The 26,559-nt window shown below is 39.0% G+C and overlaps 2 protein-coding genes across 2 annotated transcripts; both read left to right on the top strand.

Annotated features, from left to right (window-relative positions):
- Positions 1–10,457, top strand: LOC141756583 (uncharacterized). Its single transcript, XM_074616447.1, has 6 exons — positions 1–156; positions 882–990; positions 1,301–1,388; positions 8,879–9,011; positions 9,739–9,847; positions 10,158–10,457. The coding sequence occupies exons 1-6, from the start codon at positions 75–77 to the stop codon at positions 10,252–10,254; spliced, it is 618 nt and encodes a 205-aa protein (XP_074472548.1). The 5' UTR covers positions 1–74; the 3' UTR covers positions 10,255–10,457.
- A 7,298-nt stretch (positions 10,458–17,755) lies between these two features.
- LOC141756015 (C-C motif chemokine 4-like) lies at positions 17,756–20,029 on the top strand. The gene is made up of 3 exons (XM_074615433.1): positions 17,756–17,916; positions 18,644–18,755; positions 19,066–20,029. The coding sequence occupies exons 1-3, from the start codon at positions 17,829–17,831 to the stop codon at positions 19,160–19,162; spliced, it is 297 nt and encodes a 98-aa protein (XP_074471534.1). The 5' UTR covers positions 17,756–17,828; the 3' UTR covers positions 19,163–20,029.
- Positions 20,030–26,559: the final 6,530 nt, after the last annotated feature.

Raw genomic sequence — 26,559 nt, 5'->3', positions numbered from 1 at the left:
GCTACGAGTGAAGCGGACAGAAAGAAGACAACCAGATAGACGGCAAGCCAGACAGACAAAAAAAGCCGATCAAGATGATGATGATGATGAAGAGCCCCATCATTCTGGTGATCTCCACCTTGCTTTTCTCATCTCTTGCTGTCCAGGCCTATCAAGGTAAGCGGTCTACATTAACTTTTTTTTCTTAAAAAGTCAAATCTATCCTTATAGGTCACTGTAATAATGTCTTAATATATCTCTTATAGACCAATTAAATGTTATATTATCTGATAACAGATCAAAAATAATCAGTGATACCGTTCCATAATTTAAAAAGAGATTAAAATAAACAATTGGTCATTACAGTAAAGGCTGAGTCAGCCTAATAAGGTTTACACCGTCTCATTTCTGAGTGTTGGGAGAGGAAAGGTTTCACAAATGAGATCATTATGAACATTCACTTATTTAGAAACATAAAGCAGATAAGTAGATTTATGTATTTTCTATATATACAGTGCTAAGTTAATAGCATTTACATGATTTAAAGTTTTTTGTTACTTAGCAAAATGTTGAATATCAATCAAACCACAGCCTCCTTCAGCAGATTACAGCTGTATTATTCTCTAAAGAGTTAAAAGTGTAATGGGATAATGCGTAAAAAAGACAATTTCATGTCGATGTAATGGTTTTGTGTTGAATACCACTTACAACCACCTTACACTAAACAATTGAGATCACGGGAGCGCGCCACAACTCTAGCAAGACTCTCGTGATTTTATTCCGACATTGGAAATATGTCTGCGACAGTGAAATCGCTTGAAGCGTGGTTTGGTGTAAGGTCAGCATTGGTCTCTCTACAGTATATGTTCATGACATTTGTGTTTCTCTCTTGGTTTTCCCAGGCTATGCTCCAGATAAGTGCTGTGCGACGTTTATTTCCTTCAGGCTGCGTACGAACAACGTGGCGAGCTACAAGTACACAGACAGTAGCTGTTCCATGGAGGGTGTCATGTGAGTGTCGTATCTCCTGTTATTAAACTTCAACCTTAAAAGCTCAGAATCAATTTCATTGGCCTTGTTTTTTTTAAATATACAAAAGAAAATGGACTTTTAGTAGCTTTCAATATATTCATACACAGTGCCGAGAACAAATACACACGAAGATTCACGTGCAGATATACAGGAATTTAAGCAAATGTACAGGCATGCAAGTATTAATATAGATTTACATATAAACAACAAATGGATTACTAAACACCACACTATCTGTTGAAAAAAAGTTGACACTGAAAATGGCATCAACAATCTGTCTCTGTTTTAGCTTCAAGATGATCAACGGTAATGAAATCTGTGCCGACCCGTCTGCGCTGTGGGTGAGGAAGCTCATCGAGGCCAAAGAGAGGCTCCAAACTAACTGACTGACCCAGTGTTTATTCTAACACCTCACTGAGCCGAGATCATGTGGTGATTTATCTTCATAGCTTCCTCTCTATTAGCTTTAAAATAAATGGAAAAAAAATATTTTTTTATCACCTGTTCTTTTGCCTGTTTTAATGCGGTTTCAAGTGATGTATTGAAACATTATTTTCTGATATAACCATTATTAAAAATTCATATATTATTAGATTTGTTTTCCCTTTGTTTTAATTCACCATTTAAGACTAACTTTGATCAGAAAGAATTCAATTCATACTTGGGCTGTCTAAGTTAACGCGATAATAACGTGTTAAAGCAAATTTGTTTTAACGTCTCTAATCTTAAGGCATAAACGCAACTTGCGATTTTACGATGTAAAGTATTGTATTGTTGAGTGGGCTCTGTTTTAAAGCTAGAGTGGACATACTGGCATCATATGAAATTATAAAACCTAAGGAATCCATCGGTACCAACCATGTCATACTAGCTTGTCGCGAAGGAGGCTAAATAATGCTCCAAAGTTATGCTAAATTTTGGCGAGGAAAAACTGGCATGGCGATTTTCAAAGGGGTCCCTTGACCTCTGACCTCCAGATATGTGAATGTAAATGGGTTCTATGGGTACCCAGGAGTCTCCCCTTTACAGACATGCCCACTTTATGATAATCACATGCAGTTTGGGGCAAGTCATAGTCAAGTCAGCACACTGACAGCTGTTGTTGCCTGTTGGGCTGCAGTTTGCAGTGTTGGGATTTGAGCATATTTTTTTTAATGCTTTATGCAGTACCTGTGAGGGTTTCTGGACAATATTTGTAATTGTTTTATGTTGTTGATTGATTTCAAATAATAAATATACACATTTGCATAAAGCAAGCATATTTTCCCACTACTTTGTTGATAAGAGTATTAAATACTTGGCAAATCTCCCTTTAACGTACATTTTGGACAAAAAAAAAATAGTGATTAATTTGTAATTAATCGCGATAAACTATGAACAATCATGCGATTCTTCGCAATTAAATATATGAATCGATTGACAGCTCTAATACATACTGTACACAATCTATATTGTGGGGATATTATGAAAAACTCCCTTTTTCAGTGCTTGTGCACATACATTTGGGTATCTGGAGTGCCTACCTACCCAACAACTGTAAAATAAGACAACTCAGACAGTGTTTTGTGGGTAGCCTAGATCAGAAAACATGTCATTCAACATATTTGGCTGCCCTTCCTATGTACATGCAGGCTCCTTAGAATATATCGCCCACTGCTTGAGAACTACCAATGTGTACCATATTTTTTTTGCAAGCCAATCAGAGCAGACTGGGCTTTTTCAGGAGGGGGGCTTAAAGAGACAGGCGCTAAAACAGAGTTTCAGACAGAGGGTGAACACAGGTATATTCAGACAAACTGTATGAGAAAAATAAAGTTTTTTGCACATCTAGGCATGTAAACATGTTCTGGTAGAAACCCAGAATACAAGTCTGAACCTGAAAATGTCCCCATTAAACAATAGTGACACATCAGAGTTGATGTGGTTTCTGGCAGAGAAAGACACCAGAAATTCAGACCTGCACCACAAAGGCTTGATAGTCAGGCACAAACAATCACATTTAACCCTTTACATCATCTTTACTTTAGTATGCGATGTACCTCTGTGGCCAGCAGATGTCACTCTTCTCTCTTTTTCACATTCATTAAGTGTAAAGGCTTCATATTAAAGACAGGTTTTTATTGCTCTATGTCGACTGCAGCAAAATGAGGAATTGTTTAATCTAATCTTTAATTGCACTCTAAAGAATAGCAGCTCAGTGAGATGGTGTTTTTTTGATGAATTTTAGATAAAATGTCAAGATCAGGGTTTTTTTCAATGTTGATTTCTTTGTCAAAACCAGAAACAACTAAGATATAGTACATTCTCATGAAGCCATTTCTCTTCTTGACATTATCATAAGTCCTGTGACAGTCACTCTTTACTGCACTGGTCAGATTTATGTTGATTTCCATCCATTTCTGTACTGTTCCTTTTAAGTCAGTCAATTAATACATTTATGAAAAGTATTTTGAACTCCCTTCTCTTTAGTTCATGTTAAATGTCCTGTATATGTGCGTCTGTATGTCTACGTGTGCATGCATGTGAGTGGAAGTGCGTGTGCCTGACATGCAGGAACAGGAGTTTTCATCATTGTTATGTAAGAGTTGTCCAAATGAGGAATTCTCTGATACGTTATCAAGGAACATTATGTTTTTTAGGGAGCGCAGGCACCAGACGGATTCATTTATTCAGGCATGGACGGTAACCAGTTATTCTCGCTGGTTATTATGAGAACAGTGAGTTCAAGGTCCCATTTTGAGTACATCTTAAAAATCAATATTCTACTATTCTACACTTAGAGGGGCACTTTACTGATTTTACACATCAAGTTCAGTTTACACATTTTTAACAGCAAGCCTTTAGAGTCGTAGCATTTAAAACATGGATGTTTATTGCAAGCAAAGACGGTTTAATGCTGCATTTCATTTACCTCGGGAATTGGAAGTCGAAGCTGGGAATGACGTCACACCCAAATCCAGCACAACAAGTCGGAAAACTTAAGAGTTTCCTCTAGCCAGGTTAGCAATACCAGTTGACAACGACTCATTACTCCGTATTTTGTGCATACAAACACCGTAGCAACATGCCTACAGGTAGAAGTTGGACAGTACTGTGCGTACGACTGATTTAATGAGACACAAATAAGACAGAAGTGCTAATAAACAGTATATTACTACAGTTTTTTTACGGTTGATGCAGCCATCTTGGATTTTGTGGTCGGGGTTGGCGAGGTTCGTCCGACTTTCCGAGTCGGAAATCTGATTTCAGGGGGCGTTCCAGTTGAAATTTCCAACTGGGTACTCGGAAATTCTGACTTCTCAGTTCAAATGGAATGTAGCATAATGAAAGATGCTATCAAGTTGCATCATGGGAAGTGTAGTATGCAGAGTTTTTGGAACTACTGCAGGTATATAGAGGTAATCAGTTTCGTCACTTGTTTCATTCATCCTGCCACATGTGTTTAACCAAAGAAATGAAAGAAAGAAGACACAAACATAACAAATAATGAATACATTTCAAAAACGCGCAAAGGTTTACACAGAACAGAGGAGAGTGCATGATCGGGAGAGAGAGGCTGCGCCAGTGAGGAACAAAAAGGACTGCTTTCATCTGCAATATCCAACGCTCTTACCGTGTTACCAAAATAGTAATGATCATGCACTCGCACAAATAAAACTAGGTAAAAATTTAACTCGCACACTCTCAAAAAAAGATTGCATATGCGACCATTATGGTCGCAGTCTAGAGCTCAGTTGGTTGCGATCTGCAACCACACCACTAGATGCACCAAATCCTCCACACTGTACCTTTAAATCAACACCTTGGGATATGGACTTTGACATTTTGGGTAAAAGACTTATTTGCTTTTTGGCAGAGAGTTCACAGATAAGTAGATTGATACCGCTCTCATATGCAAGCTAAATATAAAGGTTACAGCCAGCAGCCGGTTAGCTTAGCTTAGCATAAAGACTGGAAACGGGGACACAGCTAGTCTGGCTCTGAGAGATTTGTCTGCGTGGTCATTATGTGGCACAAAATGACATTTTACATCACCTGCTCCAGAGTAGGTAAAACTCCAGGTAAGTGTCAAACTCACTGGTGATCAATTTCACCACTAGAGTGATTTAAATATTCCAAAAATGTAAGCTAATTTCTTTAGCCAACTAGTTATGTTCTCTGATGAATCTGGAAAGAGTTTTGCTGAGGTCACAAAAATTAGAAAAAAATTGGCAAATCAAGAAGCTAAGATGAGCAAATTTGCTGTGAGCCTCGATCTGTCGTGCAGGAAAATAATGCCCTCCTCCCCACCGCACCACCCCACGTTGAAAAGACAGACTTTCCATTTCACACTTTCTGTGGCAAAGACAATGAACTACGCTTCTCAGGATCCTTGAGTCATGCAGCCATTGGCTGTGGACCCAGCTCAGTAGCCATTGGCTACTGTAGCATTCACACATAGGTGTGAAATTCACCCAGGACAAAACCAGAGGAATCTCTTTCCTGCTCCTTCTCCTCACCTCCTGACCTGTGGAGGTGAGCTGCTGCTCTGATCTATGGCCTGTTAGGAAACAGACATAGCAACACAAGGAACTTCTGAGGCAGAAGACGCTAGAGCCTGCCTTTTTACCAACTAACTTCAAGCAACAGCCGCAAGGAAGTTAGCACCAAGCTGCTGGGAAGAAGTATTGGAGCGATCAGCTTCCTCCAATCTGCACTGGATTTGAGCACAGCAAAGACAACATCTTTTACTTGGAACCATAACTTCAACACATGGAATTACAAACCCTTTTCTTCCATGGATCGGTAACGTACTGGGCTTACTTTAGCAGTAGCAATTGCACATGGCTGAGCAAGACTGTTCAACTTTGATTTCTAGAATGTACTTGGTATTGACATGATTAATGTTATTCATTGAGTTTAACTGTTGTGATATTATTTGTAGTTATTTGTATTTGGGTAGATGGCTTCACACATCTGATGTGTTTAGTTTATGCTTCACATAGACAAGGTCTTGCATGCAAACAAACCATCTTTTCTAACCCACTGCATATCTAACACACATTAAGATCACATACAGAAACTGTGAATTAGTTAAACATAAACATACAGCTTCAGATAATCTTAACCCCGACATCACCCCCTCTCTGTCCTTCCTGAGCACATGTGTTCCGAAGAACAAAGAGGCCATGTGGTGACATGTTGGCGGCCATCTTTGATCCCGCCATCTTTGTAGTTTTATAGTGCTCGCCCCTTTTGTCTGTCGGCAGACATCTTGAGACAAGAAGCCATCTTCACGCACGCACGCACGCACGCACGCACGCACGCACGCACATACACTTTGTTTGGTTTGTTTAGTTTAGTTATTTAGTTAGATTAATATTGTGTTTTAAACCTTTATTATCTTGTAAATAAATGTTTGTGGAATATACATGCTGGTCTGTTTAATGATGTACAAGAGTGAATAATGCCAACCTCTGCTACGTCAAGAGCTCCGATATCCTTCAACCTTTACTATCTATTTTGGTTATAGTTATTAATTTAATTATTAATCAACGTTCCAAATTGATAGTTTAGTATATTTAATGAGTACATTAACGTTTTGGTTATTGGTCCCCAATTCCAGGGTGGTGCCCCGTTTATTATTAATATTTATTGATAATTTGTATTAATATTAATAATTATATTATTATTTATTAATTAATTAGCTAATAACCAAACCTGTTACTGCCAAATCCCTATATATACTTTCCTCTGTTAGAAAACCACAGGTTTCAGTTCGAGTCAGAGGGTGGATGCCTGCAGTAGCCAGCGTTTAAAAAAGGTTATTATTTTAGGAAAGTTACAGTTAATTTGCATATTGTGTAAAACGAAAACAGACAGAGCACATGAGGGAATGTGCCACTACCCCCCTGATAGCGTGTGATACTTTAAATTACGACCCATAGCAAATATTGTATCTATCTGTTCTATTTTATCTATTGAAAATGCATAGGCTGCAATGTACTGAGCTGGCAGGTCAGACACAGATCAATCAGGCTCAGTCTACAGTTTGAAATGAAGTGGACACGTAATCACTGAACATTTAGCTCAGAGTTAAACTAGCGATACTAACAAAAGTAGTGAGGTGATTCAGGATGATCTGACACCCAGGAAGATATTTCTGAACCAGCTTTCATGCTGATCTTTTCTCGTGTGAATATTATTTTAACTAAATATCGACCTACTATGTGGTAAGTTATGTATGTTATGGTATGTGGTTGAGAGAATGAAACTATTTCAATAGACCACATCTTACTCTACCTGTGCGTGTCAGTGTTTTAGAACAGGTGCGTCCCTGTGGCGTACTGGTTAAGGTGCTGATCATGAACCACACTACACCAGGTTCAAGTCCAGCTGGGTGCCCTCCCCATCTCCCTCCCTTCATTTCCCGTTTAAAATCTCTAACATGATGTTTTTCATATAAAAAGCTAACACATACACCGATCAGCCATAACATTAAGACCACGGACAGGTGAAGTGAATAACATTGATTATCTCGTTACAATGGCACCTGGCAGTTGGTGGGATATATTAGACAGCAAGTGAACATTTTGAACTTTGAACTTTGTGTTGGTGGCAGAAAAAATGGGCAAGCGTAAGGATGTGAGCGGCTTTGACAAGGGCAAAATTGTGATGGGTAGACGACCGGGTCAGAGCATCTCCAAAACTGCAGGTCTTGTGGGATGTTCCCTGTCTGCAGTGGTCAGGACCTACCAAAAGTGGTCCAAGGAAGGAAAACCGGTGAACCGGCGACAGGGTCAGACCGGAGGCTCATTGATGCACGTGTGGCGCGAAGGCTGGCCAGTGTTGACCGATCCAATAGAAAAGCTACTGGAGCTCAGACTGCTGAAAAAGTTAATGCTGGTTCCGATAGGAAGGTGTCAGAACACACAGTGCATCGCAGTTTGTTGCGTATGGGGCTGTGTAGCCGCAGACCGGTCAGGGTGCCCATGCTGTCCTAATGTTATGGCTGATCGGTGTATATGTAATACATATATACAGTATATACGACATGCATTTAAGCTCTTTTAGACCCAAAAATGATACCTATCCCCATTAATTCTGCATCCCCAACCTATAGATGAATCCGGCAACTGTTTTGTGTGTTCCGTCATCTAGCACAGCCTTTAACATTGATTAAAACATAACTGCCGCCAATACGAGCAACTACAACGCATTCAGCTGAGTCACCAGTTAACACAGATAGCAGACAATTTGTACGTGTTCTGTTTGTAATGCTGACAGATTAATGATGTTTATTTGTGGTCATTAGGCTTCCCTAGTTCAGGGGTCAGCAACCTGCGGCTCTTTAGCCCCTCTCTAGTGGTTCCCTGTGGCTCTGACAAAATTATATAGAAATGAATAATGGTTATTATTTTAACATTTTAACTTTAATTAATCATTGTTGTAGTCCTAAAGTAATTCTTACATTCTGCAATTGTAAAAATGTGGCCTTGGGTTTCAATGAGTTTAGTTCCTGCTACAGGATACTGTACATTTTGAGAAGAGTGACATATTTTAAATTGCTTTTTAAAATAGATATTTTTTGGCCTTGGTTATGCATGTTACGCACCTGTTAGAGGTCGATTAAAGATAATATTAAATTTATGGTTTAAAATGGTTCATCATTTTAAACCACATGAACCAGTGACAGGGAAAGGAGCTTCAAACCACAGTGCATCTGCACACTGCACACACACACGTAAAACTATATGACCGCAGTATGTTTGCATGCTGGGTAGTTTTGATTTTTTCATGGAACCTGCTACCTGTGCCTGCTGCCACAAACACACAGACACACACACACAGCATAATAAAAGTGAGGGGCTACGAGTGAAGCGGACAGAAAGAAGACAACCAGATAGACGTCAAGCCAGACAGACAACAAAAGCTGATCAAGATGATGATGATGAAGAGCCCCATCATTCTGGTGATCTCCACCTTGCTTTTCTCATCTCTTGCTGTCCAGGCCTATCAAGGTAAGCGGTCTACATTAACTTTTTTTTCTTAAAAAGTCAAATCTATCCTTATAGGTCACTGTAATAATGTCTTAATATATCTCTTATAGACCAATTAAATGTTATATTATCTGATAACAGATCAAAAATAATCAGTGATACCGTTCCATAATTTAAAAAGAGATTAAAATAAACAATTGGTCATTACAGTAAAGGCTGAGTCAGCCTAATAAGGTTTACACCGTCTCATTTCTGAGTGTTGGGAGAGGAAAGGTTTTATAAATGAGATCATTATGAACAGTCACTGATTTAGAAACATAAAGCAGATAAGTAGATTTATGTATTTTCTATATATACAGTGCTAAGTTAATAGCATTTACATGATTTAAAGTTTTTTGTTACTTAGCAAAATGTTGAATATCAGAATCAAACCACAGCTTCCTTCAGCAGATTACAGCTGCATTATTCTCTAAAGAGTTAAAAGTGTAATGGGATAATGCGTAAAAAAGACAATTTCATGTCGATGTAATGGTTTTGTGTTGAATACCACTTACAACCACCTTACACTAAACAATTGAGATCACGGGAGCGCGCCACAACTCTAGCAAGACTCTCGTGATTTTATTCCGACATTGGAAATATGTCTGCGACAGTGAAATCGCTTGAAGCGTGGTTTGGTGTAAGGTCAGCATTGGTCTCTCTACAGTATATGTTCATGACATTTGTGTTTCTCTCTTGGTTTTCCCAGGCTATGCTCCAGATAAGTGCTGTGATACGTTTATTTCCTTCAGGCTGCGTACGAACAACGTGGCGAGCTACAAGTACACAGACAGTAGCTGTTCCATGGAGGGTGTCATGTGAGTGTCGAATCTCCTGTTATTAAACTTCAACCTTAAAAGCTCAGAATCAATTTCATTGGCCTTGTTTTTTTTAAATATACAAAAGAAAATGGACTTTTAGTAGCTTTCAATATATTCATACACAGTGCCGAGAACAAATACACACGAAGATTCACGTGCAGACATACAGGAATTTAAGCAAATGTACAGGCATGCAAGTATTAATATAGATTTACATATAAACAACAAATGGATTACTAAACACCACACTACCTGTTGAAAAAAAGTTGACACTGAAAATGGCATCAACAATCTGTCTCTGTTTTAGCTTCAAGATGATCAACGGTAATGAAATCTGTGCCGACCCGTCTGAGCTGTGGGTGAAGAAGCTCATCGAGGCCAAAGAGAGGCTCCAAACTAACTGACTGACCCAGTGTTTATTCTAACACCTCACTGAGCCGAGATCATGTGGTGATTTATCTTCATAGCTTCCTCTCTATTAGCTTTAAAATAAATGGAAAAAAAATATTTTTTATTACCTGTTCTTTTGCCTGTTTTAATGCGGTTTCAAGTGATGTATTGAAACATTATTTTCTGATATAACCATTATTAAAAATTCATATATTATTAGATTTGTTTTCCCTTTGTTTTAATTCACCATTTAAGACTAACTTTGATCAGAAAGAATTCAATTCATACTTGGGCTGTCTAAGTTAACGCGATAATAACATGTTAAAGCAAATTTGTTTTAACGTCTCTAATCTTAAGGCATAAACGCAACTTGCGATTTTACGATGTAAAGTATTGTATTGTTGAGTGGGCTCTGTTTTAAAGCTAGAGTGGACATACTGGCATCATATGAAATTATAAAACCTAAGGAATCCATCGGTACCAACCATGTCATACTAGCTTGTCGCAAAGGAGGCTAAATAATGCTCCAAAGTTATGCTAAATTTTGGCGAGGAAAAACTGGCATGGCGATTTTCAAAGGGGTCCCTTAACCTCTGACCTCAATATATGTGAATGTAAATGGGTTCTATGGGTACCCAGGAGTCTCCTCTTTACAGACATGCCCACTTTATGATAATCACATGCAGTTTGGGGCAAGTCATAGTCAAGTCAGCACACTGACAGCTGTTGTTGCCTGTTGGGCTGCAGTTTGCAGTGTTGGGATTTGAGCATATTTTTTTTAATGCTAAATGCAGTACCTGTGAGGGTTTCTGGACAATATTTGTAATTGTTTTATGTTGTTGATTGATTTCAAATAATAAATATACACATTTGCATAAAGCAAGCATATTTTCCCACTACTTTGTTGATAAGAGTATTAAATACTTGGCAAATCTCCCTTTAACGTACATTTTGGACAAAAAAAAAATAGTGATTAATTTGTAATTAATCGCGATAAACTATGAACAATCATGCGATTCTTCGCAATTAAATATGTTAATCGATTGACAGCTCTAATACATACTGTACACAATCTATATTGTGGGGATATTATGAAAAACTCCCTTTTTCAGTGCTTGTGCACATACATTTGGGTATCTGGAGTGCCTACCTACCCAACAACTGTAAAATAAGACAACTCAGACAGTGTTTTGTGGGCAGCCTAGATCAGAAAACATGTCATTCAACATATTTGGCTGCCCTTCCTATGTACATGCAGGCTCCTTAGAATATATCGCCCACTGCTTGAGAACTACCAATGTGTACCATATTTTTTTTGCAAGCCAATCAGAGCAGACTGGGCTTTTTCAGGAGGGGGGCTTAAAGAGACAACGCGCTAAAACAGAGTTTCAGACAGAGGGTGAACACAGGTATATTCAGACAGACAGTATGAGAAAAATAAAGTTTTTTGCACATCTAAGCATGTAAACATGTTCTGGTAGAAACCCAGAATACAAGTCTGAACCTGAAAATGTCCCCATTAAACAATAGTGACATCAGAGTTGATGTGGTTTCTGGCAGAGAAAGACACCAGAAATTCAGACCTGCACCACAAAGGCTTGATAGTCAGGCACAAACAATCACATTTAGCTCTTTAGATCATCTTTACTTTAGTATGCGATGTACCTCTGTGGCCAGCAGATGTCACTCTTCTCTCTTTTTCACATTCATTAAGTGTAAAGGCTTCATATTAAAGACAGGTTTTTATTGCTCTATGTCGACTGCAGCAAAATGAGGAATTGTTTAATCTAATCTTTAATTGCACTCTTGAGAATAGCAGCTCAGTGAGATGGTGTTTTTTTGATGAATTTTAGATAAAATATCAAGATTAGGGTTTTTTTCATTCTTAATTTCTTTGTCAAAACCAGAAACAACTAAGATAAAGTACATTCTCATGAAGCCATTTCTCTTCTTGACATTATCATAAGTCCTGTGACAGTCACTCTTTACTGCACTGGTCAAATTTATGTTGATTTCCATCCATTTCTGTACTGTTCCTTTTAAGTCAGTCAATTAATACATTTATGAAAAGTATTTTGAACTCCCTTCTCTTTAGTTCATGTTAAATTTCCTGTATATGTGCGTCTGTATGTCTACGTTTGCATGCATGTGAGTGGAAGTGCGTGTGCTCGACGTGCAGGAACAGGAGTTTTCATCATTGTTATGTAAGAGTTGTCCAAATGAGGAATTCTCTGATACGTTATCAAGGAACATTATGTTTTTTAGGGAGCGCAGGCACCAGACAGACTCATTTATTCAGGCATGGACGGTAACCAGTTATTCTCGCTGGTTATTATGAGAACAGTGAGTTCAAGGTCCCATTTTGAGTACATCTTAAAAATCATTATTCTACTATTCTACACTTAGAGGGGCACTTTACTGATTTTACACATCAAGTTCAGTTTACACATTTTTAACAGCAAGCCTTTGGAGTCGTAGCATTTAAAACATGGATGTTTATTGCATGCACGGATGGTCTAATGCTGCATTTCATTTACCTCGGGAACTGGAAGTCGAAGCTGGGAATGACGTCACACCCAAATCCAGTACAACAAGTCGGAAAACTTAAGAGTTTCCTCTAGCCAGGTTAGCAATACCAGTTGATAACGACTCATTACTCCATATTTTGTGCATACAAACACCATAGCAACATGCCTACAGGTAGAAGTTGGACAGTACTGTGCGTACGACTGATTTAATGAGACACAAATAAGACAGAAGTGCTAATAAACAGTATATTACTACAGTTTTTTTACGGTTGATGCACTGAGCAGCCATCTTGGATTTTGAGGTTTGGGTTGGCGAGGTTCGTCCGATTTTCTGAGTCGGAAATCTGACTTCAGGGGGCGTTCCAGTTGAAATTTCCAACTGGGTACTTGGAAATTCTGACTTCTCAGTTCAAATGGAATGTAGCATAATGAAAGATGCTATCAAGTTGCATCATGGGAAGTGTAGTATCCAGTGTTTTTGGAACTACTGCAGGTATATAGAGGTAATCAGTTTCGTCACTTGTTTCATTCATCCTGCCACATGCGTTTAACCAAATAAATGAAAGAAAGAACACACAAACATAACAAATAATGAATACATTTCAAAAACGCGCAAAGGTTTACACAGAACAGAGGAGAGTGCATGATCGGGAGAGAGGCTGCGCCAGTGAGGAACAAAAAGGACTGCTTTCATCTGCAATATCCAACGCTCTTACCGTGTTACCAAAATAGTAATGATCATGCACTCGCACAAATGCGACTAGGTAAAAATTTAACTCGCACACTCTCAAAAAAAGATTGCATATGCGACCATTATGGTCGCAGTCTAGAGCTCAGTTGGTTGCGATCTGCAACCACACCACTAGATGCGCCAAATCCTCCACACTGTACCTTTAAATCAACACCTTGGGATATGGACTTTGACATTTTGGGTAAAAGACTTATTTGCTTTTTGGCAGAGAGTTCACAGATAAGTAGATTGATACCGCTCTCATATACAAGCTAAATATAAAGGTTACAGCCAGCAGCCGGTTAGCTTAGCTTAGCATAAAGACTGGAAACGGGGACACAGCTAGCCTGGCTCTGAGAGATTTGTCTGCGTGGTCATTATGTGGCACAAAATGACATTTTACATCACCTGCTCCAGAGTAGGTAAAACTCCAGGTAAGTGTCAAACTCACTGGTGATCAATTTCACCACTAGAGTGATTTAAATATTCCAAAAATGTAAGCTAATTTCTTTAGCCAACTAGTTATGTTCTCTGATGAATCTGGAAAGAGTTTTGCTGAGGTCACAAAAATTAGAAAAAAATTGGCAAATCAAGAAGCTAAGATGAGCAAATTTGCTGTGAGCCTCGATCTGTCGTGCAGGAAAATAATGCCCTCCTCCCCACCGCACCACCCCACGTTGAAAAGACAGACTTTCCATTTCACACTTTCTGTGGCAAAGACAATGAACTACGCTTCTCAGGATCCTTGAGTCATGCAGCCATTGGCTGTGGACCCAGCTCAGTAGCCATTGGCTACTGTAGCATTCACACATAGGTGTGAAATTCACCCAGGACAAAACCAGAGGAATCTCTTTCCTGCTCCTTCTCCTCACCTCCTGACCTGTGGAGGTGAGCTGCTGCTCTGATCTATGGCCTGTTAGGAAACAGACATAGCAACACAAGGAACTTCTGAGGCAGAAGACGCTAGAGCCTGCCTTTTTACCAACTAACTTCAAGCAACAGCCGCAAGGAAGTTAGCACCAAGCTGCTGGGAAGAAGTATTGGAGCGATCAGCTTCCTCCAATCTGCACTGGATTTGAGCACAGCAAAGACAACATCTTTTACTTGGAACCATAACTTCAACACATGGAATTACAAACCCTTTTCTTCCATGGATCGGTAACGTACTGGGCTTACTTTAGCAGTAGCAATTGCACATGGCTGAGCAAGACTGTTCAACTGTGATTTCTTGAATGTACTTGGTATTGACATGATTAATGTTATTCATTGAGTTTAACTGTTGTGATATTATTTGTAGTTATTTGTATTTGGGTAGATGGCTTCGCCACATCTGATGTGTTTAGTTTATGCTTCACATAGACAAGGTCTTGCATGCAAACAAACCATCTTTTCTAACCCACTGCATATCTAACACACATTAAGATCACATACAGAAACTGAATTAGTTAAACATAAACATACAGCTTCAGATAATCTTAACCCCCACATCAACCCCTCTCTGTCCTTCCTGAGCACATGTGTTCCGAAGAACAAAGAGGCCATGTGGTGACATGTTGGCGGCCATCTTTGATCCCGCCATCTTTGTAGTTTTATAGTGCTCGCCCCTTTTGTCTGTCGGCAGACATCTTGAGACAAGAAGCCATCTTCACGCACGCACGCACGCACGCTTATACACTTTGTTTGGTTTGTTTAGTTTAGTTATTTAGTTAGATTAATATTGTGTTTTAAACCTTTATTATCTTGTAAATAAATGTTTGTGGAATATACATGCTGGTCTGTTTAATGTTGTACAAGAGTGAATAATGCCAACCTCTGCTACGTCAAGAGCTCCGATATCCTTCAACCTTTACTATCTATTTTGGTTATAGTTATTAATTTAATTATTAATCAACGTTCCAAATTGATAGTTTAGTATATTTAATGAGAGTACATTAACGTTTTGGTTATTGGTTCCCAATTCCAGGGTGGTGCCCCGTTTATTATTAATGTTTATTGATAATTTGTATTAATATTAATAATTATATTATTATTTATTAATTAATTAGCTAATAACCAAACCTGTTACTGCCAAATCCCTATATATACTTTCCTCTGTTAGAAAACCACAGGTTTCAGTTCGAGTCAGAGGGTGGATGCCTGCAGTAGCCAGCGTTTAAAAAAGGTTATTATTTTAGGAAAGTTACAGTTAATTTGCATATTGTGTAAAACGAAAACAGACAGAGCACATGACGGAATGTGCCACTACCCCCCTGATAGCGTGTGATACTTTAAATTACGACCCATAGCAAATAACGACCCATAGCAAATATTGTATCTATCTGTTCTATTTTATCTATTGAAAATGCATAGGCTGCAATGTACTGATCTGGCAGGTCAGACACAGATCAATCAGGCTCAGTCTACAGTTTGAAATGAAGTGGACACGTAATCACTGAACATTTAGCTCAGAGTTAAACTAGCGATACTAACAAAAGTAGTGAGGTGATTCAGGATGATCTGACACCCAGGAAGATATTTCTGAACCAGCTTTCATGCTGATCTTTTCTCGTGTGAATATTATTTTAACTAAATATCGACCTACTATGTGGTAAGTTATGTATGTTATGATATGTGGTTGAGAGAATGAAACTATTTCAATAGACCACATCTTACTCTACCTGTGCGTGTCAGTGTTTTAGAACAGGTGCGTCCCTGTGGCGTACTGGTTAAGGTGCTGATCATGAACCACACCACACCAGGTTCAAGTCCAGATGGGTGCCCTCCCCACCTCCCTCCCTTAATTTCCCGTTTAAAATCTGTAACATGATGTTTTTCATATAAAAAGCTAACACATACACCGATCAGCCATAACATTAAGACCACGGACAGGTGAAGTGAATAACATTGATTATCTCGTTACAATGGCACCTGGCAGTTGGTGGGATATATTAGACAGCAAGTGAACATTTTGAACTTTGAACTTTGTGTTGGTGGCAGAAAAAATGGGCAAGCGTAAGGATGTGAGCGGCTTTGACAAGGGCAAAATTGTGATGGGTAGACGACCGGGTCAGAGCATCTCCAAAACTGCAGGTCTTGTGGGATGTTCCCTGTCTGCAGTGGTCAGGACCTACCAAAAGTGGTCCAAGGAAGGAAAACCGGTGAACCGGCGACAGGGTCAGACCGGAGGCTCATTGATGCACGTGTGGCGCGAAGGCTGGCCAGTGTTGACCGATCCAATAGAAAAGCTACTGGAGCTCAGACTGCTGAAAAAGTTAATGCTGGTTCCGATAGGAAGGTGTCAGAACACACAGTGCATCGCAGTTTGTTGCGTATGGGGCTGTGTAGCCGCAGACCGGTCAGGGTGCCCATGCTGTCCTAATGTTATGGCTGATCGGTGTATATGTAATACATATATATACAGTATATACGACATGCATTTAAGCTCTTTTAGACCCAAAAATGATACCTATCCCCATTAATTCTGCATCCCCAACCTATAGATGAATCCGGCAACTGTTTTGTGTGTTCCGTCATCTAGCACAGCCTTTAACATTGATTAAAACATAACTGCCGCCAATACGAGCAACTACAACGCATTCAGCTGAGTCACCAGTTAACACAGATAGCAGACAATTTGTACGTGTTCTGTTTGTAATGCTGACAGATTAATGATGTTTATTTGTGGTCATTAGGCTTCCCTAGTTCAGGGGTCAGCAACCTGCGGCTCTTTAGCCCCTCTCTAGTGGTTCCCTGTGGCTCCGACAAAATTATATAGAAATGAATAATGGTTATTATTTTAACATTTTAACTTTAATTAATCATTGTTGTAGTCCTAAAGTAATTCTTACATTCTGCAATTGTAAAAATGTGGCCTTGGGTTTCAATGAGTTTAGTTCCTGCTACAGGATACTGTACATTTTGAGAAGAGTGACATATTTTAAATTGCTTTTTAAAATAGATCTTTTTTGGCCTTGGTTATGCATGTTACGCACCTGTTAGAGGTCGATTAAAGATAATATTAAATTTATGGTTTAAAATGGTTCATCATTTTAAACCACATGAACCAGTGACAGGGAAAGGAGCTTCAAACCACAGTGCATCTGCACACTGCACACACACACGTAAAACTATATGACCGCAGTATGTTTGCATGCTGGGTAGTTTTGATTTTTTCATGGAACCTGCTACCTGTGCCTGCTGCCACAAACACACACACACACACACACAGGCACACACACACACACACAGACACACACACAGCATAATAAAAGTGAGGGGCTACGAGTGAAGCGGACAGAAAGAAGACAACCAGATAGACGTCAAGCCAGACAGACAACAAAAGCTGATCAAGATGATGATGATGATGATGATGAAGAGCCCCATCATTCTGGTGATCTCCACCTTGCTTTTCTCATCTCTTGCTGTCCGGGCCGATCAAGGTAAGCGGTCTACATGAACTTTTTTTTCTTAAAAAGTCAAATCTATCCTTATAGGTCACTGTAATAATGTCTTAATATATCTCTTATAGACCAATTAAATGTTATATTATCTGATAACAGATCAAAAATAATCAGTGATACCGTTCCATAATTTAAAAAGAGATTAAAATAAACAATTGGTCATTACAGTAAAGGCTGAGTCAGCCTAATAAGGTTTACACTGTCTCATTTCTGAGTGTTGGGAGAGGAAAGGTTTTATAAATGAGATCATTATGAACAGTCACTGATTTAGAAACATAAAGCAGATAAGTAGATTTATGTATTTTCTATATATACAGTGCTAAGTTAATAGCATTTACATGATTTAAAGTTTTTTGTTACTTAGCAAAATGTTGAATATCAGAATCAAACCACAGCTTCCTTCAGCAGATTACAGCTGCATTATTCTCTAAAGAGTTAAAAGTGTAATGGGATAATGCGTAAAAAAGAGTATTTCATGTCGATGTAATGGTTTTGTGTTGAATACCACTTACAACCACCTTACACTAAACAATTGAGATCACGGGAGCGCGCCACAACTCTAGCAAAACTCTCGTGATTTTATTCCGACATTGGAAATATGTCTGCGACAGTGAAATCGCTTGAAGCGTGGTTTGGTGTAAGGTCAGCATTGGTCTCGCTACAGTATATGTTCATGACATTTGTGTTTCTCTCTTGGTTTTCCCAGGCAGCTTTGCTCCAGATAAGTGCTGTACAACGTTTCTTTCCTCCAGGCTGCGTACGAACAACGTGGTGAGCTACAAGTACGCAGACAGTAGCTGTTCCATGGAGGGTGTCATGTGAGTGTCGTATCTCCTGTTATTAAACTTCAACCTTAAAAGCTCAGAATCAATTTCATTGGCCTTGTTTTTTTTAAATATACAAAAGAAAATGGACTTTTAGTAGCTTTCAATATATTCATACACAGTGCCGAGAACAAATACACACGAAGATTCACGTGCAGACATACAGGAATTTAAGCAAATGTACAGGCATGCAAGTATTAATATAGATTTACATATAAACAACAAATGGATTACTAAACACCACACTACCTGTTGAAAAAAAGTTGACACTGAAAATGGCATCAACAATCTGTCTCTGTTTTAGCTTCAAGATGATGAACGGTAATGAAATCTGTGCCGACCCGTCTCAGCTGTGGGTGAGGAAGCTCATCGAGGCCAAAGAGAGGCTCCAAACTAACTGACTGACCCAGTGTTTATTCTAACACCTCACTGAGCTGAGATCATGTGGTGATTTATCTTCATAGCTTCCTCTCTATTAGCTTTAAAATAAATGGAAAAAAAATATTTTTTATTACCTGTTCTTTTGCCTGTTTTAATGTGGTTTCAAGTGATGTATTGAAACATTATTTTCTGATATAACCATTATTAAAAATTCATATATTATTAGATTTGTTTTCCCTTTGTTTTAATTCACCATTTAAGACTAACTTTGATCAGAAAGAATTCAATTCATACTTGGGCTGTCTAAGTTAACGCGATAATAACGTGTTAAAGCAAATTAGTTTTAACGTGTCTAATCTTAAGGCATAAACGCAACTTGCGATTTTACGATGTAAAGTATTGTATTGTTGAGTGGGCTCTGTTTTAAAGCTAGAGTGGACATACTGGCATCATATGAAATTATAAAACCTAAGGAATCCATCGGTACCAACCATGTCATACTAGCTTGTCGCGAAGGAGGCTAAATAATGCTCCAAAGTTATGCTAAATTTTGGCGAGGAAAAACTGGCATGGCGATTTTCAAAGGGGTCCCTTGACCTCTGACCTCAATATATGTGAATGTAAATGGGTTCTATGGGTACCCAGGAGTCTCCCCTTTACAGACATGCCCACTTTATGATAATCACATGCAGTTTGGGGCAAGTCAGTCAAGTCAGCACACTGACAGCTGTTGTTGCCTGTTGGGCTGCAGTTTGCAGTGTTGGGATTTGAGCATATTTTTTTAAATGCTAAATGCAATACCTGTGAGGGTTTCTGGACAATATTTGTAATTGTTTTATGTTGTTGATTGATTTCAAATAATAAATATACACATTTGCATAAAGCAAGCATATTTTCCCACTACTTTGTTGATAAGAGTATTAAATACTTGGCAAATCTCCCTTTAACGTACATTTTGGACAAAAAAAAAATTGTGTGATTAATTTGCAATTAATCGCGATAAACTATGATCAATCATGCAATTCTTCGCAATTAAATATGTTAATCGATTGACAGCTCTAATACATACTGTACACAATCTATATTGTGGGGATATTATGAAAAACTCCCTTTTTCAGTGCTTGTGCACATACATTTGGGTATCTGGAGTGCCTACCTACCCAACAACTGTAAAATAAGACAACTCAGACAGTGTTTTGTGGGCAGCCTAGATCAGAAAACATGTCATTCAACATATTTGGCTGCCCTTCCTATGTACATGCAGGCTCCTTAGAATATATCGCCCACTGCTTGAGAACTACCAATGTGTACCATATTTTTTTTGCAAACCAATCAGAGCAGACTGGGCTTTTTCAGGAGGGGGGCTTAAAGAGACAGGCGCTAAAACAGAGTTTCAGACAGAGGGTGAACACAGGTATATTCAGACAGACTGTATGAGAAAAATAAAGTTTTTTGCACATCTAAGCATGTAAACATGTTCTGGTAGAAACCCAGAATACAAGTCTGAACCTGAAAATGTCCCCATTAAACAATAGTGACACATCAGAGTTGATGTGGTTTCTGGCAAAGACACCAGAAATTCAGACCTGCACCACAAAGGCTTGATAGTCAGGCACAAACAATCACATTTAACTCTTTAGATCATCTTTACTTTAGTATGCGATGTACCTCTGTGGCCAGCAGATGTCACTCTTCTCTCTTTTTCACATTCATTAAGTGTAAATGCTTCATATTAAAGACAGGTTTTTATTGCTCTATGTCGACTGCAGCAAAATGAGGAATTGTTTAATCTAATCTTTAATTCCACTCTAAAGAATAGCAGCTCAGTGAGATGGTGTTTGTCTGATGCATCTCAACTCATCAGCGGAACCACAGAATAGTCGGTTATGGAGTTACGTACAAGTCAAATGTGACAACTTAAAGCCCTCTCAGACGGCTTCTGTCTTGGGTCAATGCTAAAATGAATATATATGCTGAACATTACAGACTGTGTGCGCCAAATTTAACTCACAGTGCTCTTATTTTGTTAGACTTCCTCGACATTTCTAGACAAACTGACCCAAAAATCTCGTCCTGCCCCAGAACGACGCCTCAAATGACGCCAATGCGGTGACATCATCACCCAGCTTTTCTTTAAATAGTTTCAGACCCAGATTATTTTTTCCTGTCCTGCCAACATGCATGCTACTTCATATGTGAGTGTACATACACAATCGTATGAGCACAATTACTCAATGAAAGCTAATACCAAAGGCTTTATACTCACACTACAGGTGATCCATTAGAGGAGATGTCTGATTAGATCTTTGGAGGACCTTGCTGCATAGATTTGCATATTACACTAACGGGGGGGGGGGGAATCAGGCGGGAGATAGGGCACAGATGGGGCGGCTCGAGTGCTTCTTCTTTGCAATTGTGAAGATCAACAACAATCATTTTAATAAATAAAAATTATTGAAGGCCACCGTATCTCATTTAAACGCTTTGGATTTGCTGTTGGTTGGGTGAAAATACTCATTCATGATACAACAAAGAGGGTTGTAGAGATGTCCTATTAAATTAGCATATAAGCATGACTGTCAGCTTGACCTACCTGAAACAGAAAGAAAATGAGGACACAAGCAAGCAGCCCGAGGTTTTTACAGTCAGTGATGGAAGAAGGTTTTAGATAATTTACTTATGTAAAAGAACCAATACATTAGTGTAAAAATACTCCATTACAGGTAAAAGTGCTTCATTAAAGTCCTTCTTAAGTAAAAGATGCAATAATGCGTCATCAGTGGCATTTTAATGTTGTAGCCAGTTGAGGTGAAGCTACTACTTTATAAACAGTTAGGTATTTTTCTGTCCAACCTAGGGGTCAGGTCCATAGGCTGTATATAGGAAGTGGACATAGTCACAGTGACGTCACCCATTGGTTTGTGGACTGCCATTTTTAAGCCTTGAAATTGTCATTTTGGCCTTCGCCATCTTGTTTTTTTGCAACCAGAAGTGACACGAGAAGTTGGAGCTAAGTACAACCGAACACTGAATAAGACATTTTTAGGCGATGTACATGTTACAATTGACTTTCATGAACTGAAAACACTGTGAAAGAGTTGAAGTTGTAAGAGGAAAAAAGCGGACAACTCGCAGACCCGACACCGCCGTGGTAGCGACCTGCCAATCACAAGGTAGCCACGCCCTAAAGCATACCCTGCTTTATGGTCTATTTGACTCTGAATGGGACCATAATTTACTAAATGAACATCATGCTGTATTGAAGAAGACTTGAAACTAGCGATTGAGACCATAAACTCATGTTTACAATGTTTACTGAGGTAATAAATCAAGTAAGAAGTAGGCTCATTGTCTCATAGACTTCTATACAATCAGACTTCTTATTGCAAACAGAGGAGTCGCCCCCTGCTGGCTATTAGAAATAATACAAGTTTAAGGCACTTCAGCATTGGCTTCACTTTTCAGACCCTAGAGGTTGAACACTGGTCAGGCCCCGCCAAAAGGCCACAAGATAAATGTGAGGGGTCATGAGATGTATGTTATGGTATGTAGTGGAGAGAATAAGGTAGGAAACAAGGTCCTGCTTTGTAGTCATTTTTTTTACTTTTCTCTAATATTTAATTTGTTGTGAAATAATATATAATTTAACCTGTTTGGGCATTGAACAGCAGTAACTAGCTGTCCAAACCAGTCTCACGTGAGGTGTATAAATAGCACGGACATTCCTGGTGTTATGAGGACGGATTTTAGCCTTTCCGCGTGTCATTTGTACTCCACACAAAAAAACGACGATAACATCCGCAGTTAGGTTGAGGCAACAAAACCACTCACGGTAGTTAGGTTTAGGAAAAACATATTTGGGCTTAAAATAAGTACGTAAACTAAATAAAATATGTACGGAAAACACGTCACAAACATCACTAACGTAATTTACAAAACCAAAACACCGGTCTCAAACACCACCTCCTCTCCCAGCCACCTTAAACTTTCTTTCTCCCTTTTTATTCTACGTCACTAGCTCTGAGCGTAACATATTTACCCGGATGCGTTTACACTGACTCTGTACGGACTACATTCCGTACAAATTACACGCCAAAAGCAAGAAAGTTGTCGTATCGCACACTAAATGCCTTTCGCATTATCATGACATTCATATGCCTTTTTCGTGCAAACAGGCTGAGCTGTCAGATAAACATAGTAAAGTAAAAAGTACAATATAAGTAAAAAATAGTAAAAGTTTAAAGTAGCATGAAATAGAAATACTCCCGTGAAATACAAAAACCTCAAAACTGTATTCAAGTTTACTACTGGTACTTACTTACAATAGTAAATGTACTTTGTTACGTTTCCACACTGACAGTCACAGTTCTGAAGTATCAGTTTTAGCTATTTAGAGGATTTTACTTCCTGCACAGAAATGTGTTAGTAGCGTTTGTGTCTGTTTGGTATTTTTTTCAGATGCAGTGATCCATAAACACATGTAGTGATCACTGAGGCCACAAAATAGTGAGTCAGTGACCCTGAAGTGAAAAAGCTCCAATGTTGGTGAGCACAAAGAACGTTATTGCATGTTCCTGCTGCTGTTTCCCGACAATCAAACAATGTTTGTTCATAAAAAGCTGAATGAAAACACAATCCGCTGTGATACACCTGCTTAGGGAGAAATGAAGAGAAGGGAGAACAGAGAGAGACATAAAAGCCAGCAAGAGTCAGCTGAGAGTCTGCAGAAGAAAGGCGAGAGAGAAAAAGAGTGTGTGAACAGTACAGTCATTGTGGTGATGATCCAGTCGGGGGTGAGGGACACAACGGGATGTCATCAGGAGCACGCACACACACACACACACAAACATACATACACGTGAACACACATCCTGCACGTATAAAAATAACGGGTCTGTGATGTTAGGTTTTCTACACAGATGGGATCAACATAAATGAAACCCTGAGAACGAGAGGGTGTGTGTGTGTGTGTGTGTGTGTGTGTGCAGAAGCAAGAAAACAGGCAGGACAGAGAAAGAAAGGTTCACAGTCAAATGAGCAAGAATATTTTTGGCAACAAAAAAGTGTTACAGCATGTGCCAAGACCAACACCTGTCACACACACACGCGCACATGCACACACACACACACACACACATACACATACACATACACATACACATCAGGGTCTGCTGCAAGTACAGAAAACAAAATAAAGGCAATGATAGCAAAGAGTCAACAAACAAAAACAAACAATTTATAGACTCCAGAGCAACAGTTGCATTTCATATCGCACCCTGTTGAATATGGCTTGCGCACACAGGTTATTACGATGCTCCCCTTTAAGCACAGAAAGGGGATATTAGACTGTAAATCTAACAAACCCAACAGAGGTACATTTCTGAGTCAATGGGGTCACTCTCAAAAAACAAAATGTCACTTTAAGACGGCCGCCGTATAACTTTTCTCATCACGTTGTCATGGTAATAAGCATCAGCACACGACGCCGCATGCCTTTGGCTGAACAACCCAATGACGACTGAGTTCAGCGGTCCAGATTTCTCAGAGTCCTTCGCTGTCAGACACATGATAACGCTGCTTTGCATGACAAAAAGAAGTGAAACCACCTTCTGTGGCTGCTATCTTTTGTGTTTCAAAGATTAAAAAGGAAATTAAAAGTGAGAATTGAACAGAAATTAAGAGAGAGAGAGAGAGAGAGAGAGAGAGAGAGAGAGACGTGGAGATGAGAGAGAGAGGAGAGGGGGGAGATGGAACCTTGAGATCAATATCTTCCGTATAATTACCTACAGCTTCCTCGGTTGCTAGGAGACCAAATAGAGATGAGAGAGGGAAAGAAGAAGATGAGACAGAGAGAGAGAGGCTGAGAATAATTTCAGGATGGTTTTCTTTGTGTTTTTGCACTTGTGATGAAGTAGAGCTCATGCCGACAGTGGAGAAGAGGTGAGGAAGAAGAAGTAAAAAAAAAAAAGTGAGGGAATTAAATAAAAGTCAGAAGGAGGGGCGTGGAGGGGACAGACATATGTCTTGTCTTTGGGGGATTTGGTTGCATGAATAATTACTGAGATATTGATAATGCCTTCATCTCGTCCCCTCCCCGGCGATTCTCATCGTTCATCGTCCTGACCGCTCTCCATTCGTTTTTATCTTCTCTAATCCCACGTCCACTCTGTCCTGGCTTCCCTTTTACTTCTCTCTCCTCCTCGTCCTGATGCATGTCTCCATATTGCCTCTTTCCAAACTCATGTCTTTTTTTCTACTTTACCTGTCTTCCTTGCTTTCAAGTTCCTTTCTTTGTCCACCAGTATCTTTATATTAGGTTTGAAAACATGCGTTACCATTAGGGTTGCCAATCGATTAAAATACTAACTCGTTCAATTGCATGATTTGCCGTGATTAATTATGATTTATTGCAAATTAATCACATTTTTAATCTGTTCAAAATGTATCTTAAAAGGGAGATTTGATAAATATGTAATACTAAATAATAATATTTAAAAAAAGATTTATCAACATGGGAGTGGGCAAATATGCTGCTTTATGCAAATGTATGTATATATTTATTATTGGAAAACAAAAAACAACGACAAATATTGTCCAGAAACCCTCACAGGTACTGCATTTAGCATAAAAAATATGCTCAAATCATAACGTGGCAAACTGCAGCCCAACAGGCAACAACAGCTGTCAGTGTGTCAGTGTGCTGACTTGACTATGACTTGCCCCCAAACTGCATGTGATTATCATAAAGTGGGCATGTCTGTAAAGGGGAGACTCCCGGGTACCCATAGAACCCATTTTCATTCACATATCTTGAGGTCAGAGGTCAAGGGACCCCTTTGAAAATGGCCATGATCGTTTTTCCTCGCAAAAATTTAGTACAAGTTTGGAGCGTTATTTAGCCTCCTTCACGACAAGTTGGTATGACATGGTCGTCATAATGGATTCCTTAGGTTTTCTAGTTTCATATGATACCAGTATCTTCACTCTAGCTTTAAAACTGAGCCCACTACAACCTCCGAAATATCAATTGCCTTAATGTATTAAAGAAATTAGTGGCATTAAAACGAATTTGCGTTAATGTGTTATTATCCTGTTAACTTTGACAGCCCTAGTTACAATATCAACTATTATTACAGACTGAGGACATTTGCAAATGTTTCTTTTCTCTAGGCCATCATCTCTTTCTGCTTGCTCCAATCTCTTGAATGAATGAACAAACAAGACTATAATCTATTAGCATTAAGCTCTAGAAAACAAAAAGGTACTCTTTATTTCCATTCTATACACTAATAATTTGAATGACAGTTGAATGCATTTGTGCCTTTAATCACTCATTCAATTCCAATGCACTGAATGACGGATGGTGAATGTGTCTCATTGAATGGTACCATTAGATTGGTGCAATGTTCCTTTAAAT

Source organism: Sebastes fasciatus, chromosome 18 (genome assembly GCF_043250625.1).
Source record: "Sebastes fasciatus isolate fSebFas1 chromosome 18, fSebFas1.pri, whole genome shotgun sequence".
NCBI classification, from domain to species: domain Eukaryota; kingdom Metazoa; phylum Chordata; class Actinopteri; order Perciformes; family Sebastidae; genus Sebastes; species Sebastes fasciatus.
The sequence above is the reverse complement of the archived record's forward strand: the minus strand, read 5'-3'. Positions and strand labels throughout refer to the sequence as shown.

Coding starts and splice junctions, on each gene's coding strand:
- LOC141756015 (XM_074615433.1), top strand. CDS start 17,829: ATGATGATGATGATGATGATGAAGAGCCCCATCATTCTGGTGATCTCC. Junction 17,917..18,643: donor TGCTGTCCGGGCCGATCAAG/GTAAGCGGTCTA, acceptor TGGTTTTCCCAG/GCAGCTTTGCTCCAGATAAG. Junction 18,756..19,065: donor TGTTCCATGGAGGGTGTCAT/GTGAGTGTCGTA, acceptor TCTCTGTTTTAG/CTTCAAGATGATGAACGGTA.
- LOC141756583 (XM_074616447.1), top strand. CDS start 75: ATGATGATGATGATGAAGAGCCCCATCATTCTGGTGATCTCCACCTTG. Junction 991..1,300: donor TGTTCCATGGAGGGTGTCAT/GTGAGTGTCGTA, acceptor TCTCTGTTTTAG/CTTCAAGATGATCAACGGTA. Junction 1,389..8,878: donor AGGCCAAAGAGAGGCTCCAA/ACTAACTGACTG, acceptor TGAAGCGGACAG/AAAGAAGACAACCAGATAGA.